This window comes from Podarcis gaigeae (assembly GCF_964106915.1).
Source record: "Podarcis gaigeae genome assembly, chromosome: 3".
NCBI classification, from domain to species: domain Eukaryota; kingdom Metazoa; phylum Chordata; class Lepidosauria; order Squamata; family Lacertidae; genus Podarcis; species Podarcis gaigeae.
In genome coordinates, this window is record NC_139680.1 from 63,350,503 (window position 1) to 63,368,732 (window position 18,230).

At 40.8% G+C, this 18,230-nt stretch overlaps 1 protein-coding gene across 3 annotated transcripts in view; it reads left to right on the forward strand.

Annotated features, from left to right (window-relative positions):
* Positions 1-18,230, forward strand: part of UTRN (utrophin) — a gene marked incomplete at its 3' end in the record, with an annotated part of 327,056 nt that overhangs the window by 90,490 nt on the left and 218,336 nt on the right. For all 3 annotated transcript variants that reach the window (XM_083731575.1, XM_083731576.1, XM_083731577.1), the window contains exons 27-38: positions 53-232; positions 1,221-1,355; positions 3,431-3,580; positions 6,006-6,167; positions 6,467-6,595; positions 7,959-8,132; positions 8,698-8,853; positions 10,048-10,218; positions 13,445-13,624; positions 15,840-15,968; positions 16,139-16,309; positions 18,006-18,161. In XM_083731575.1, coding sequence (XP_083587701.1) covers positions 53-232; positions 1,221-1,355; positions 3,431-3,580; positions 6,006-6,167; positions 6,467-6,595; positions 7,959-8,132; positions 8,698-8,853; positions 10,048-10,218; positions 13,445-13,624; positions 15,840-15,968; positions 16,139-16,309; positions 18,006-18,161 — 1,893 coding nt within the window. The remainder of the gene's footprint in view (positions 1-52; positions 233-1,220; positions 1,356-3,430; positions 3,581-6,005; positions 6,168-6,466; positions 6,596-7,958; positions 8,133-8,697; positions 8,854-10,047; positions 10,219-13,444; positions 13,625-15,839; positions 15,969-16,138; positions 16,310-18,005; positions 18,162-18,230) is intronic.

An 18,230-nucleotide genomic window follows, 5' to 3' on the forward strand; every position in this document is an offset into this window, starting at 1 on the left:
GTAATTGTCTTTGTCAGTAACCATTTGATCAGCAATCACTTTCTTTGGGCAGAGAGCAAAAGAGGATGTGCTACAGAAAGAAGTGCGGGTGAAAATTCTGAAAGACAACATTAAGATGTTAGCTGCTAAACTGCCATCTGGTGGTCAGGACTTAACAACTGAGCTTAACCTTGTATTGGAGAATTACCAGCTACTCTGCAACAGAATCCGGGGGAAATGCCACACTTTGGAGGTATTGCCGAATAATCTAACCTCAGCAGAAATGTTTCATATGTCTGTGATATATTGGGCAATAGGAAATGCTAGTACATCATTGAAAAGCTGAAGAACTAGAAAACTTGAAAACATGAAAACTTTTATTTAATGTGACCATAATTTCTATATTAAATGATACTTGAGGTCAGATGTGACCATGTGTACATCTGCAAAGCATTTCAGATAATACTTCTCAACACATGCTTTAGTTCAGGCTTCCTCAACCTCAGCCCTCCAGATGTTTTGATACTACAGTCCCCATCATCCCTGACCACTGGTCCTGCTAGCTAGGGATCATGGGATTTGTAGGCCAAAAACATCTGGAGGGCTGAGTTTGAGGAAGCTTGCTCTAGTTGTCCCAAAGGGAGACAATGGCTTGCTTTGGAAAATCATATCTCACCTTAACAAGTGAATGGTTTAAGATCATACTGTATTAAAAAATGAACATTCGTGGTTTCCTGGTGTGGATGAAATTGGAAAACTATGCTTAGAGATTTGTTGGTTTAATCATGGCTATCTCCAAAGCGACTGTGTACTGTACATGGGCAGAATATTCCTTTGTATCTTCATTTGCTAAGCTGACAGAACATGCCAAAATTTTATTTAGAGAGATTATACTGTATTGATGTGGGTATTGGTACAGAGCAAGATCCCTTGGTTTATCTCATAGCTCTCCCACTTTCCAGTGGAACGGTATGCATTTAGGTGTAGCAAAAGATGGGATAGGTGGTAAAACCTGGGCCAGGATAGGACATGCTATACTGCAGAGTGGTTTGCCAGGCCTTGTTGCTAAAAAAATGTGGAGTGTATGCAGAGGTTAATGAAGGTCTTGCTGGTTGACAACTAACTCTATTTAGAGTGCCAATCGAAACTTGAGAAATAGGTGCCTCTCTAGACTGAATAGGGATTTGTCTCTGAAATGTAATTTAGTTGTGTTTTTTTTAATGAAATCCCATCACCTTCAGGAAGTCTGGTCTTGCTGGATTGAGCTGCTCCACTATCTGGATCTAGAAACAGCCTGGCTGAATACTTTGGAGGAAAGGATGAAAAGCACTGAAAACTTGCCAGATAAAGTAGATGCTGTCAATGAAGCCCTTGAGGTATGTTATGCATTCCATCAATTCATGTATGCTCAAGGAAAAGGCAGAAAATGCATGTGGACTTTTAATTTATTTATTAGAACAATATTTTTCTGCTAATTACAGCATATGATCGTTGCATTGGTAATGAATAAACAGTTCCACCTAATCTTTATAATAGTTAAGCTATTGTATATTTGGTTTTATTTATTGATACAGATGTTCTTTGGGGTTAATTCTTCCAAAAGTGCTTTAAATCTCAGTAATTGCCTTAATTAACTGGTGTACCTTTTTCCAGTTGGAGGACAGTGACCTGAACTCTATAATCCATGCCACAGTGACACCTAGATTAGACAGTTGCAAAGTGCTTTATGAGTGGCTGTCCATAAAGATGGTGTGGAAACTACAACTGGCCGAATTTGGGGATCCAATCAACACTAGTGTATGCCAGTCCAATATGTCAGTGCTCATTGCATCCCCTCAATCAGGGCTTGCTCAGCAGCAACCCAGTGAGACAAAGAGTAAAGCATGATCAGTGATAAAAGCTCAAGATTGCAAGTGAAACAAATCAATCGGCTTATTTGTGTACAAAGCTTAATGTTGTTATACAATTTTAAGATAACCAAGTAACTTAAATAATTATGAGGTTCGTGAAAATAAAGCAACTTAAAGTGATGTGATATAAATTGTATATGCAAGTCTTGGTGATTGCACTGACAAAGTAATCAAATAATTAATATGGACTCCTCCTAACTTCCTCTAATTTTGAAACAGATTTTCTAAGTTCCCAAGCATACTAGCAGGTTGGACTAAAGTTCATTGTTACAAATCCAGACTGATACAGCAGGATCTTTTGAGCTTCAGCTGTGTGAAAGCATGTGAAGCAGAGTTAGACAGCAGGTAGCAGCTAGCAGTGAAAAGGAGCACTTTTTATGTTGATTGGAAACTGGGCCAAGAGGATGGGATATTTCCATCTTTTCAATTAATTTAACCACATGAGTGAAGGACAAAGACTATAATCTTTCTGGGAAGGGGAATTGTGCATCTGGGACCCCTGCTTCTTCAGCAGTTCTTCACTTAAGTCACCTTTGACGCACTTCAGCACTGGCTTTCACCTTTGTTTTGACTCCATGGATATTGTATTCTTCATGCAGGTAACATTATGTTGACAGTGTGATGTTTCCTTTTAATCTTAGCAACATCCAGGATGCCAGTCTCACACAGCAGTTAGCAAAATCTAGCAAAACATTCAGTGCTGCTTGCACAGAAATGACAGGCGTCTACATTTTCATCCATCATGGCTGCTCTTTTGTGTGTTTGCTAAAGTTGCTGGTTCTGCAGGCCTAGCAAGGTACAGGTTAACAAGTGCTGTCAGGTGTGCATCAGCATGATGTTCAAACAGTGGTGCTCAGACAACATAACGGGTTACAGGTGTGTTTCTGGGCAAAATTATGAGTTCTCACTTTGTCTTAAATGCATTGGGTCCTGGATATTTCAGGGCGAAACTCCCCATAGCTTGAGATCAGTTGAGGAGGATCTGCTTCAGGTCCCATCATTGCTGCAGGTCAGATTGGCAGAAGCAGAACCTTGTTGGTTGTTGTCCTGGAGCTACTCAGTGCACTTCCATGAGATGTGTTTGGTGTTCGGCAGGCAGGTTAAAATAATTGTTTCCACATGCTTTCAGATACAGGTAACTCACATTTTATGTGAGGATTTGGTTCTGGGGGTCCACACATAAACATGTAAATGCTTGCCTGGCTTTGGCAAGGAGGCGCAAGGGCTTTGTCAGGCTCTCAGAGCCCTTCCACCACCTTCCCAAAGCCGGTAAGCGAGGTGCTGGGTTTTGGCGAGGAGGCACAAGGTAGTGCACTACCTTCCCAAAGTCAGGTAAGTCTGCAACTGCAGCTGTGCATGGGTTGGGGCTGGGAAATAAATTGAGAGCGGGTTTCCTCTGCTCTCTGTGTGTTTATTCCCCACCCAAAGCTGTGATTGTGCAAGTAAAATAAATGTAAGATTTGAGTTACCTATACTAGTTTTTGTTGCATTGTTGTGATGCATTTTTTTTTAAAAAAAACTAACAATGCAATTCTTGTTAGTCACTGGAATCTGTCCTACGCCATCCAACTGATAACCGGACTCAAATTCGGGAACTTGGCCAAACGTTGATTGATGGAGGGATCCTTGATGAAATCATCAGTGAAAAATTGGAAGCTTTCAATGCCCGCTATGAAGAATTAAGTCATGTGGTAAGAATTTGTATTTTTAGTAAGATGGATAATTTGTTTTCACTAGTGCCTCTATGCTTAGTATGTAACAAAGCTTTAAATAGCCATCACAAGCTGACAGCAATCTTTGGCACCCAGTATCAAGATCAGACCTGTACAACTTGCTACCCACCAAGCCAAATAATGCACAAATCATCCATTGTGGCCTTCCAGGTGTTTGGCAGCTGTCAGACACACAGCAAAAATTGAAGCCTTGCTAAGCCCCTGATTAGCCAACATTCAGACAAGTTGGCTGCATTTAGCTTGGTGGGTCACAATCCACTGTGCAGGGCAGAACAAAAGATGATAGGGTTGTCGATACATAAATGGACTCCTTCCATGCTTCTAAAAGTCAGTAAGAGGCAATATGTAAACTAATGTTTTTCCCATCATAAGTAAGATGCAAAGCAAGGAATAAAAAGACTGTGAGAATGTTCCCATAAGCTTTAGTGCAAATGGAAGAAAATCTTTCTGTAAGCGGAATATTAGTTGAAGTGTATTAACGGCTAACTAGATTACCCATATTTTTCGCTCTATAACACGCACCTGACCATAACACGCACCCGACCATAGTTTTTAGAGGAGGAAAATCCGTAGGCATGCCACCCATAGGCGTTCCTTCCATAACACGCACAGACATTTCCCCTTACTTTCTAGGAGGAAAAAAGTGAGTGTTATGGTGCAAAAAATATGGTAATTCTGAAAATCACAAAACAGATTAAGATCTGGATTGGTGACTCAGATTCATTTTAGAGATTAGCAGGATGCTGCCAGCAGTGTGTAACACAGGGTTGGATCCAAAAGGTCCCTTCTACTTTTTGAGGGAGGGACTCTCTCTGCTCATGGAATACACTGAGATCCACTGAAGAGTCTCACTGGAGGAAGAGGGGGTGAATCTGCCACTTCCCTCTTCCACCTTCAGTCCCCATTCAACCCCCCCAGCTTTTCAGAGGATGCGGGTTTCTGCAAAAATGACCTTGCCCTTCTTCTAGTTGGTGTGCCCAGCAAATGGTGTTCTACTCATAGGAACACTTGTCTCAACTATTAGTTATACTGCCTTACAGTGAATTTATACTATCTTGGTGGAGCCACAGCTATTCTTTTGAGCAAGGGACTCCCTTTGCAGCTGCTTTCAGTTCTGATCACATTTCCATTGCATATTGCCTTACTCTATTCACTCACATCTGTTCTGATGACTGATACGGCCAAGTGGTTTTAAAAGAACCACTTAACCTCTGTTTTTGAGTGCGACCTGCTCCCTGACCTTTGAAGTGTGTGATTGTTGAAAGCATTAGGAATGTTTAAGACCCAAGGGATCTTGCCTAAGGAGAGAGAGAGAGAAAGAGCGCTGAATAAAATGAATTTCAGCAGTAATGTTCTAAGAACAACAATGAAAAGAACATAAGAAAATCCCTGCTGGATCAAATCAAGCACTCCTCTAGTCTAGCATCCTGTTTTCTCAGGCCAACCAGATGCCTATGGATAGCCCACAAGCAGGACATTAGTGTAATAGTAGTCTCTTCTCTTGTGTTTTGTGGCAACTGGCATTTAAAGGCACACCAATTATACAATGGTACATCGCTTTAAGAACAGCCCTGATCGCTTTATGAACTCTGCAAAACCAGAAGTAGTGTCTCGGTTTGTAAACTTTACCTCGGTCTAAGAATGGAAGCCAAATGGTGGAAGGGCACCGGCGGCGGGAGGCCTTATTAGGGAAAGTGCGCCTCGGTTTAAGAACAGTTTTGGTTTAAGAACGAACTTCCGGAATGGATTAAGTTCGTAAACCAAGGTACCACTGTACTGGACGTGGTACACACATCTATCATCATGAGTATCCATTGATCACCTTTACCTTAATGGATTTGGGCTTGTCCACACTTTGCTTAGACACTAGGCACAGGTCCAAGCGATTTTCTATTTGTCCTACCACTTTCCTTTGGAAAATCCGCTCTTTACTGCTGACTTGGAGCAAATGTCAATCCATGGAAAACCCATTTGCCATTTGTTCCGGTTCAGCTGTATGCAGTGGGTTTTCTCTGGGGAAAAGCCATCCATGTTGGCAGCCTTTATAAACACGTTATAGTAGGAAATGATTGATAGAATTCCCTAGAGAGTTCAAGCTGTGCCTCCAACCATGCCATTCTTGTGTATGTTGAGATGAATGATGCTGATGGGGGAACATAATCATGTACATCTTTGTTTGGGCTTCCCATGTTAAGGATCTCTGAATTAAGTGCTCTTCTGTTAGGAGTGGTTCATAATCTTGAAAAATTCAGCGCTTAAATTGCAGCCCTTGTCAGCAAGAAAGGAAATTGCAGTTCTCATTTTATTTCATATTCATATTTTTCTGTGTTCAAATTCAAAAGTAATCATGCTGTGCAACTTACTCGTTTGCTTCAAAATTCAGGCAGTGAGCAGACAGATTTGCTTGGAACAGCAGCTTCAGACAATGCGGGAAACCGAGCACATGTTGCAAGTGCTACAAGAGAGCTTGAAGGATCTGGATAGGCAGCTAACTTCGTACTTGACCGACAGAATAGATGCCTTCCAAATGCCACAGGAGGCACAGGTATTTTCAGTAGACTTTTGTTGCCACGCAGGATTTTTGGGTATAAGATGATGATAGATTGCTTCTTGAAAGGAATCGGTGCCGTATAATTTAGCTGTGTATGTGTGTGTAGGCGGACACATTGGAGTACCTGCTGTAATAGGGCTAATGACTTTGAAAGAAGGAGCCTATCATCAAAGCCAGCATGACTGATGTTGACACTGTAGCACTCATAATAGACTTCTGTGGTGTGATTTATTGCTAGTAAGGCTGATATCTGCCATGTACTGTTTTTTGCCTTTCCAATAACGACTTGGCAGAAAATCCAAACTGAAATTGCTGCTCATGAATCCACCTTGGAAGAGCTAAAAAAGAACGTGCGGCCGTTGATGCCAGCCTCCCCAGAATGCAGATCTCCTCGTAGTGGGTCTCAATTGGATGCCTTGCAGGTAAATATCACAAGCATTTGCCAGTGACCAGGACTGAGTGTAACTGACCGCATAAGTAAAAAATGAAGAGGGCACCTGTGGATGATAAACATGAGTCCTGCTACTTGAATTTGATTTGCAGAAGTTTAACAGATAAATAATTTTATTGCTTTATAAATTTATTGTGCGTCTTTGATTTGTCTGGATGCTGCTTTTCAATATTAATTGTTCTATTAACCATTAGAAAATCACCCTGGGATCCAGTGGATGAAGGGCATCTTAGAAGTTTGTTTAAATTATCTGTTGATCTGATTTCTAAATTTCAATACATTCGTTGTCATTGGAACAGCTCCAAAAATAAAACGGGAGGTTGACACTGCTAGTTGTAGAAATAAAGCATGATCTGAATTATTTCAGAATTCGTATGCAGGATGTGTTCTGACAAAAGGCAGCTTTCTTTGTGATTCGGGGGTGGTAAGCACACTTATGGGTGAAGGCTATGCACTTTATTCATGTACAACAGGAATCAGTGTGCAATACATATAGCTTCTGAGTATAAAGCACTGGCAGTGCTGGATTTAGGGTTGTGTGGGCAGTTCTTCTCCACAGGGCACAGAGCTAAGAGGGTGCATCATCAACATCATCATCATCATACCTATATTTATATGGGTGCCTACTCAAAGTTGGGAGTGTGTGCCGAATTTTGTCCTTGCTCAGAGTGCCATATTACTAAAGCCTGTCCCTGGGACAGGACTAGCCTGCATACAGCATATTACATTGTAAATTACACAATTAGTCTACATAAAACCTAATTAGCTGGGAACAATTTCTAAAGAATAGACAAAGGGTTTTTATCCTGAACACTGAGCACAATACCTTTGAGATTTGGTGATAAGCCCGAGCTGGTGGGGAACTGATGGACCACTTCTCATGGCTTGCCAGGCTAGACTCCTAGCATGGGAACTAGGGAACTGACAGTAGGTCTTTGTAGACAACTAATTCAGTATAAGGCAGCTTCCTGTGGGTCATATTAGACATAAGTAAGAGGTATTTCTCGTCACAGTGGGAGAAAGGATGAAATCATTTGAGGGAGCAGGAGACCTTGGATAGCTGAGGGTTTTGCTGGAGGAGTGACAGTCACAGGTAGAGATGTATTGAGGTTTAAGAGCAGAGAGATGTGATAAGGGCCTGAGAATCTGGAGTCCTTTGAAGATAAGGACAAGCATCCTGTGCTAGGCTCAAGACTGTACAAGACTAGGATAGGTATCTGGGAGATGTGCTGCATGATCTAAGCAATGAGATGGAGGAGGAGGGTTGTTGAAACCTCTTGGGGGTGTTTTCTTTCTGGTCACAGTTTGATATTGTTGCCTTCTTTTATAAACAGAGGAAACTGCGGGAGGTATCCACAAAGTATCAGCTTTTCCAGAAACCAGCGAACTTTGAGCAACGTATGCTGGATTGTAAACGGGTTCTGGATAGTGTAAAGGCTGAGCTCCATGTCTTGGATGTGAAGGATATTGACCCAGATGTAATTCAGTCTCACTTTGATAAGTGCATGGTAATGTAGAATTTTGGCTGCACTTTCCTACTTTCCTCTCCCTCCATATTATTTCCATGAGGTCATGAATATTTAAGATACTTTGCTTCTGTGTCTCAACTGAAATGAAGACTCCTACCAAAGATATCCTTCTATAGAAGCATATCCACAGATTTGGTGGAAAGCTTGGATAAAAGGAACAATTCTTTTAAAGAGATTTGGTTCTTATACCTAGATAGAATTGTCAAAAGAACGTAACACTTTCATATTATCAAAATAGTTCTAAGGGAAGCTTACTTAACTTTTCACTTTAATGGTACTTAGAGACAAATTTGATGCAGAGAAAATAACATAATTTATCTTTGTCATATTTAGCATTAAAGCAAAAAACCCCAAACAGCTATTTCTTAAAACGTTGAATGAAACATTTGTTATGGCCAGGATGTTTGAATTGATGCATTGTTATGTTTGACCTGCTTTCAAGAAGTAATATGACATGAACAAGTTTAACCATTATTTGGAAACAGAAACAGACAAGCCTTGAGACATGAAACGGTAACAAATGTGTAATTCATTCTGGTTCTAGAAACTCTACAAGACTCTCAGTGAAGTAAAGCTTGAAGTGGAAACTGTAATCAAAACAGGAAGGCAAATTGTACAGAAACAACAAACAGATAACCCTAAGAGCATGGATGAACAACTGACAGCATTGAAATTTCTATACAATGATCTGGGTGCACAGGTAAGAGTTGTGTGCTGCTTTTGGGCTTTGGGGTCAGGCTATTTGAGGACAGTCTTCTGCCACATGAATCTGACCACCCTTATGACCATTAGAGGCCTTGCTCTTTGATTTTTTGCCTTCAGAGGTACTATTGCCTGGGACACATATAGGGTCTTTTCTGTAATGGTTTTAAGATTGTAAAAAGCTCTTCCCTGGGAAACCATGACTGGCTTCATTCTATTTGTTTTTTATATAAATGGTCAGTGCATTTTATTTTTTAAGGCTTTTGGATTGTTTTAACTTTGCACACTGCATCTTCAAATGTTTTAGTTCTGCTCTCTCTCTGAACTGTCTGTTCTTTAGTACCTCATTGTGATGTATAATCTAAATTGTAAGCCACCTTGGATGCTCTGTCTAGCAAGCTGGATCACCTCTTTCTATATGCTTTGTTGACACTCTCAAAGAACTCTTAATAGATTAGTGAGACAAAATTTGCTGTTGCAGAAGCCTACTTCAGCTCTGCTTCAGCCAAGCTTGCTGTTCTATAGGATTGGTTAGTTTATGTTTAAATATACTTTCCACCAGTTTTCTTGTGCCAGACATTAAGCTAAGCAGGGACATTAAACTAGGGACGCGGGTGGCACTGTGGTCTAAACCACTGAGCCTCTTGGGTTTGCCGATTGGAAGGTTGGCGGTTCGAATCCGCACGATGGGGTGAGCTCCCATTGCTCTGTCCCAGCTCCTGTCTTACCTAGCAGTTTGAAAGCATGCCAGTGCAAGTAGATAAATAGGTGCCACTGCGGCAGGAAGGTAAATGGCACTTCCATGCACTCTGGTTTCTGTCACGGTGTCCCTTTGTGTCAGAAGCGGTTTAGTCATGCTGGCCACATGACCCGGAAAGCTGTCTGTGGACAAACGCCAGCTCCCTTGGCCTGAAAGCGAGATGAGCACCGCAACCCCATAGTCGCCTTTGACTGGACTTAACCGTCCAGGGGTCCTTTACTTTTACCTTACCTATACTTTCCACCAGTTTTCCTGTGCTAAGCAGCCTGTAATTTCCAGGATCCCCTCTGGATCCCTTTTTTCTTTTTTCTTAGTATGACCTTTTATAAAAATACCACCTGGATGTTGCCAATTACTTTCACTGCTACGTATTTCTTATTGAAGAAGCAGAACTCCTTATCTCCGTTTTTACATGCTGGGTTTCTTATGCAGGTCACTGAAGGGAAGCAAGATTTGGAGCAGGCATTGCAGCTGTCATGTAAGCTCAAGGAAGTTTCTCTTTCCTTGTCAAAATGGCTAGAGGCTACGGAGGCTGAGTTAGTGCACAAGTCCACCTCAGAGAGTTTGCTCACTGATCTGGACACTGAAATCTCATGGGCTAAAGTAAGAAAAACTGTATCTTGTTCCTCTTTCTTTGTATTCCTTTGTGATTTAAAAGCAAAAACAAAACAGAGACAATTGTTTCTATTTCATCTTTGGAGCAACTGTTAACAAAAATGCACTTTCTAATGAGTAGCCTATCTTGAAGCCTTGTATATAAATTAAACAAATTATATAAGCGCTAGAAATTTCCAGGCTATGTAGAATCACCAACATAATTCTGTCCCTCTAGTTCACTTGTGAAGCTACTGTTACCTTAATTTTTGCTGCAGTGTCAATAGCAACCCAGCTGCAAGGCTCATAGTGCTTCCAAATAATTTATTTAATGGTTTTTCTTCTTTTATGTTTCCCTGATGGAACAATCTGTCCTCATCCCCCCATGTTCAGCTTGCCTGATGGAATCTATCTGTCGCCCCTGCTGTTCTTGTGGGGGATGGTGGTCTTTGGACCACCCAGAGCAAATTTGGGGAAGGAAAGGTGGAAAGTCCTGTTGCACTAGAAGGAATTGTTGTGCTGCTTTTCACTGGTTCAGTACTTAGTCCATAGTGCAACTTTTTCCTGGTTTACATTAAGCTGAGGAAGAAAAATTGACACATGCTTTTCAAGCAGAATTTTCTGCCATGCAAATGGTGGTCAACTATGTATTGCTGATTATAAATAGGAAAATCGTAGGCATTTTCTTCCAGCATTAGATTCCAAAAACATTGCATATGGTACATGATTATTGTGAATGGGTAGTGTTTATCCTCTGTTCTCAGAGGTGTACCAAGGGTCTCTTCTGTCCCTGGCAAGGAGCTGTATTGACCCCCCACCCCTAATTTTGCCACTGTGCGAGAAGGATGGGAGGCTTCTGCATTTGATCTTGCTGCAACAGCAGTGGTGTGGCACCACACATATATATACACCATACACTTCATAGTCTGAAAGGTGATTTTTTGCACTCCACCTGGGCCTGTGTTCTCGTCGGGTGCTGTTTTTGCCAACCCCTATCTTCACCTCTGTCTGTTCTTCTAGGATAAGTTAGAGTTAGTAATATAAGCCTTTTTGTTGGCTGTTGCTCAAAGAAAATAATTTAAAATGTTGAAGAATTGGCTATTAGATCTGTAACCACTATACAAAACTGCGTTGGAGGAGCTAATCTCTATAATTCCACAGCAGCAACACTTAATATTTGCTATCTGTTACTTGATAAATCCCCTCAGTGATGGATTAAAGTGGTTAAAATAGCTATATAAAGATATATTTTTTTACCTATTTAAAAAATCAACCAAGTAGCTAACTACACAAATATCATACTTTGTTCCAAATTTCTCCCCAATAGTTCCGAGCATATATTTAAACATATATTGTGTCTATGCTTCCTTTACTGCTTTTTCCCAAGCTGGCATGGATAATTTAAAACCTTAAACTATCTTTTAAATTTGATTGCCTTATTATAGACATTTTTTAAAAAATCGTTTTCTCTAAAAGCTGAATTGTGCCAGCCAAAAAAAGGCGTATTAGTGTGTTTCATTTTCCATAACGTAATACAGTTCTTGGCTTTTTGAATTTAATTGCTTGTTTTAATTATTGATTGCTATTTTAGAGAATGTCATGGTTAGTCAATTATTTGCCTAATTGAGTGCAAAAAGTCATTAGCCTACAAGGAAGAGTATTGTGTTCTGAGGATTGATGTTAAAAATGGAACAGTATAATTTCTTGTCGTGCAAGGACTGCACAAATCCTTATGTTAAAATGGCTATAAATAATTGTGATCTGAGGACCTTTTTACTATCTGTATACAACATACTTCAATATGATTAGTAGTATTTAAATGTTTCAGTGTAATGTATTTGAAATGTTGCAATATGCTCTCTGCTCCACAGCGATTTAGAGAAAAGGCACTACTTTATTAATTAACAAGTGCTTACACACATACCATCATACAAAAATGTATATTATAGTGGTAAGAATTACATAAGGTTCCCTCCACTTCATGAAAAGTACATGCACACATGCAGACAAAAAGTAGTTTGAATTGCTCCATAACAGATAGATATATAGTTTCCCACATGCAGAACAAGAAACTTTATGAAATAACAAATGGAACTGGAACATGGAGTAATTGCATAATAAAATAAATGGCAGAATCTAATAAAATGAAATTTGATAAAGGCAAGAGGAAGATATAAGTTGTCTTAAAAATTACAACTTCATTTCCCAACAGTAGATAATTTCAGGTAGCAGGGGCTGCCCAAGACATTTTGGCACCTGAGACAAACCACAAAATGACATCCCTCTTCCCACTAGACTATATAACACTGGTCTTGAAAGACCTACACTGGCTCCCAGTACGTTTTCGAGCACAACTCAAAGTGTTGGTGCTGACCTTTAAAGCCCTGAATGGCCTCGGTCCTGTATACTTGAAGGAGCGTCTCCACCTCCATCGTTCTGCCCGGACACTGAGGTCCAGCGCCGAGGGCCTTCTGGCGGTTCCCTCGCTACAAGAAGCCAAGTTACAGGGAACCAGGCAGAGGGCCTTCTCGGTAGTGGCACCCGCCCTGTGGAACGCCTTCCCACCAGATGTCAAAGAAAAAAACAACTACCAAACTTTTAGAAGACATCTGAATGCAGCCCTGTTTATGGAAGCTTTTAATGTTTAATAGGTTATTGTATTTTAGTGTTCTGTTGGAAGCCTCCCAGAGTGGCTGGGGAAACCCAGCCAGATGGGCAGGGTATAAATAATAAATTATTGTTGTTGTTGTTGTTGTTGTTATTATTATTATTATTATGAAGATTGATATTAGGAACAAGGGCAGAGTGGGGGAATAAATCTATACATTGGGATCTGTTACCCCTGTGGATCCTGCTACCTGAGATGGTCACCTCACCTTGCCTCATGGCTGGGTCAGCCCTGTCCATTAGTCTGTATGATCACAGAAATGCAGAACTGTCAAATGGTCCCAATAACTTCACAATGCTTCATTTGCCTTTTATTGAAGGAGAATTTTCATGCTGCTAGAACTTCTATGAAAATTCTACAATTAGTGCAAATATCGTTGTCAATATTAGAATACCCCGTGTTCATTTGGGCATATATGCAGTTGGCTGGTAAGTGCCTTACATGATATGAAAAGGCAAGGTGGTCAAATTAGAAACATGGTCATATGCTATGAATGCATCTGATGCCATCTTTGACTTTGCAATCATGAAGAATTTGGTTCTGTTAATAGTTTCTGTTGCCTTTTAGAATGTGCTGAGAGAACTGGAAAGGAAGAAGGTTGATCTTAACAGTGTAACAGAGAGTAGCGCTGTACTTCAGACCTTAGTGGAAGGCAGTGAGACGACTTTGGAGGAAAAGCTCTGTGTTCTTAATGCTGGGTGGAGTAGAGTCCGAACTTGGACGGAAGATTGGTGCAATACGCTTTTGGTAAGCTTATATGCAATTTTTACTTTACAATATTTGCTGCCTTTAAAAATATTTTTTTATTAGCTGAGTTATCTGTCTGACATTAAGATTTCCAAAGTGTAATTAGCTTCAGCAGAGTAAGGTACATTATGATAGCCTTCTCTCTGTGTGTACTGTCACAAAGCATAGAAATTCCTGTGAAGAGAGAAGATATCAGCATGCCCAGTAGATGTAGGATTGAAGTTACTTAATAAGAAAGGTGAGGGGCCAATATAATTTTAAAATGTGTCATGAATTTTAGAAGATCATTTCGCTTAGTTTAACGTGTGCCTACCTGAACTTTGTAAGATTCTTGCTATCTAAACAGCCAGTTTTAATAGCCTTTACTTTTTGACATGAGTATGTTGTAGCCATAATCCCCCCCAAAATATTAAGAGAATCTCATGCACCCATGGCAGTTTAATTCATTCTTGTGTCCTCTCTGATCTCTGTTGTGAGTTTTCGATTTATCTTCAGCTCTCTGTTTTGAAGTCATTCACAATTAAGACTGGTCGTCTATAATATCTCTGAAGCAATCGTCAAACATTTGCCTGAATATGTGTAGGATTAATGAGGTGGGAGGAGTTTTGCATATGATCCCCACCCCAAACCTCACTGTATGCACCAGTTCCCATTCCTGGAATGAGAGGAAGACAAGGCAGAAGTTCAAATCATGGGAGAATTCCAGCGCTTAGAATCTTCATTCAGATGTTTCCCTTCCATGTGGGAAGTTCTGAAGGGGGAATGGGTATCTGTGAGGATATGCATTCAAACAAACATCTGAAGGTTTAAAAAAGTAAAAATCTTTCCCGGGTATCTTTCCAAAATCACCCTTGGTCTCCCTGATACATTACAGGGAATAGGGGAAATGTGATCTTGTTGCTCTTGCTTGATCTTTCAGTGGCTTTTGATACTGCAGTATCCTCCATGAGTGGGGGACTGATGGAACTATGGGGCCAGGTTTATAGAATAGCATTGGGGGAATTATGTGCCAGCCTCCTGCCAATTGTGCTATTCATTGCTGCAGGGTAATGCAATAAGGTATATTATGATAGCCTTCTCACCATGTGTTCCCAGTACTGTTCAATATCTATAAGAAGCTGCTGTGAGTGGTAATTGGGAGATTTGGGGCACGGTGCCATCAGATTGCTGAAGACACCCAGCTCTATTTCTGTTACACCTGAATCAGGAAAGGCTGTGCCTGTTTTAAACTGGATGCAGTGATGGGCTGAATGAAGGGCAACAAACTGAGACTGAATCCTAGTAAGATGGGGGCCTGTGGTGAGTGGCTCCCAGGTACAGGAGTTGGGGAGTTTACTGGTTCTGGTTGGGGTTGCACTCCTCTGAAGGAACAAGTTTATAGTTTGGGGGTGCTCCTCGATCCATCACTGGAAGCTCAGGTGATCTCTGTTGGGATGCCTGTTATCAGCTTAAGCTGTACGGCAACTGCACCCTTTCCAGGACATGGATAGTTTAGCCACTATTGTTCATGCGCTGGTAACCTCAGAATTTATGTTGAATCAAAGCATAACATGAACACACTGCAGAATTTCACCAGTGCTTTAAAAGTTGCTACCTTTGCTTCTTTCTCTATACTTTTGCAATCTGAAAACCTTTGCTATAAAGTGTTACTATCAGAATAAACCAATTCTATAAAAATCAAGAACTTTTGGAAATCCAATTTCACAACCATGTATTCCTTTATCAGTGAAATAATCATTCATGTAAAATTGACAGAAAGTGATCTATAATGAGCAGCGTTGTCTGAATATGTTAAGGATTTGTTATGTGTTTGAGCATACTGGTTTACTCATTGGCTATTAAACCCTGTTATGATGTGGGGATATGAATGCTGCATATTTTCTATGCTCTTTAGGGAAGTGTGTTCTTAGGGAGAGGTGAAGTGGGCCTGGGCAGGCTTTATCCTGTAGCAAAAATATGGATGCAGGAGATAGAAAATAGTGCAAAAGGGGATAGGACGTGTATTTAATACCTTCTAAATTCTTTTTGAATTGAGTATGCAAATTTATTGTAAACTGTCCAGAGCTCTTGGCATGGAGTGGGCCAGAAATCTAAATAAATGTAGTGATGACTATCTATTGCTAAGTGTTTCCTGTTAATATGCAGCATTTTTTCATTTTATTGATCATTCTCTAGGTATTTCTTTCATTGATTTATCCTTGTCTTTGCTGTCCAGAATCACCAAAGTCAACTGGAGATTTTTGATGAGAATGTCGCCCACATAAGCACTTGGCTGTACCAAGCTGAAGCCCTGTTGGATGAGATTGAGAAAAAGCCAGCCAGCAAGAAAGAAGAGACAGTGAAGGTGGCAAACCTAATCTCTTACTGACATGGCTTATACAGTAATAGTATATTTTGGTTCCAAATGAAACTCCGCCAAATCTCTTGGTTGATAACTCTCTTGCTACACTCCCACCCTGTTTTATCCTGCTGTGTACTGAACACTAAGCTTGTGCTGTTTTCCCCTCTCCTCAGCGTCTAACATCAGAATTGGATGATGTTAGTCTCAGAGTAGATAATGTGCGTGACCAAGCTATTATCCTGATGAATGGCCGTGGTGTGTCATGCCGTGAGCTGGTAGAGCCCAAGCTGGCTGAACTGAACAGGAACTTTGAGAAGGTATCGCAGCACATCAGAACTGCTAAGGTGAGGATTGAAGATGTTGTGCAAAACAAGGATGTTGCTTCATGATCCCGAAGCATTGATTTCTTCCCATTTTGAAGTCCATATGTTAAGGGGAATGTAAGTTGAGCAGTTAGGGACACAGGTGGCGCTGTGGGTTAAAGCCTCAGCGCCTAGGACTTGCCGATCGAAAGGTCGGCGGTTCGAATCCCTGCGGTGGGGTGCGCTCCCGCTGCTCGGTCCCAGCGCCTGCCAACCTAGCAGTTCAAAAGCACCTCCGGGTGCAAGTAGATAAATAGGGACCGTGTGCGGCTCTGGCTTGCCAGATGCAGCTTTGTCACGCTGGCCACGTGACCCGGAAGTGTCTCCGGACAGCGCTGGCCCCTGGCCTCTTGAGTGAGATGGGCGCACAACCCCCAGAGTCTGTCAAGACTGGCCCGTACGGGCAGGGGTACCTTTACCTTTACCTTTAAGTTGAGCAGTTAATGTGCATATCAACTGGCCAGTGTGTACATTCACTGGGTCTCGTGGAGAATGTGCACACAACCCTTCCATGAAAAGGAAATTGTGCACATTTCCTAGTCAGTATACATAAGCCCCAAAAGGCCACAGAGAATGTGCATATTTCAGAGAAAGAAGCAGCTGATGTGCAAACAACAGGTCATTGTGGACATTCACCAGGCCTCATGGGGACTGTGCACATAATCCTTCCATGAAGATGGAATTATGCACATTTACTGGTCAGTAGACATAATCCCTAACAGCCCTTGGATAATGTGTCCATATTGACTGGATTTTGCACACTTACATTCCCCTTAAGATCCTTGATCGGTTCTTAATGCTTTAGTGGAATGAATGCTACTTAGTTATTTTTAGAGCTCAGCTAGGTGCAAACTCCTATTTTGATAAGAAGTGTATGTGGTAGGGAAGCTGCTTCTTAGTATTTTATTGATGAGCTCGTTGGTTATGATTATTTATTTATTTTTGGCTGGGGAGAAAGGTTTTGATGATAACTTAGAGAAAGACAGTACATTACTGTACATTGACAAATATTTGCTTGCCTTTGACAAGATATATTAAGTAATACTTCTTGGGTGTTCTTTTTTTAAAAAGCACACACGCATTTAATTTACAAAATACTACCAGTCTGGTGGAAAGGGTACATAACACTAAGCTTGAGTTCCAACATAACATTAGCACAAGATGACTGAGAACTTGTTCTTGAACAAGCAGTATCACACAAGCTTAACTGTCACCAAGTATCATAATAATAGTGGTTGTGCTAAGGATTTCGCAACATCTTTTACAGAATACAACTGTTGCAGTGCACTAAGAATGAGGCTCCCACTTGCAGAATGGCTGTTCCTTGAACAGGCTGTTACAACTGGGTGTCACCTGTTGGCTTTTGATATGCCTCCAACTTTCCAAAAGCATATAAGCTAGGTCTTGAGTATCCCAGTTACTCATGACTAGGCATTTCCTTAGCCTGGGTCTCTGGGAATGGGAATCATCTTATCTCTCTCAGCCTTATTCTGCGTTCTTAGGTGCAGCTTAGTATTTTTAATTTTTCAACTGAGCCAGTGAAGCAGGATAATCTGTAGCCAAAGTTCTCCTACACCGCAAAATCTGATTCTGAACGTGATGTTCATTTGCAACTTTACTGATGCAGTTATTTAGGCATTAATCAATGTGTGTTTTTTGTCTTCCCATTTGCCATCAGATGCTTTTCAGTCAGGAGGCTCATAAAGTGTTTGTCAAACAAGGGACCCATGGAATTGCAGTGGATTCTGCAGACATTGATAAATTCGAAAGTGAGTTACAGGATATGCTGAAGGTTGTAGAGAAACACATGGAATCAAATGAAGATGATGAAAAGGTGTGTGAGATTAGAATGAAACAGATTATTGCACTTGCCTTTATTAAACATATTTTCAGCTATTCTTCT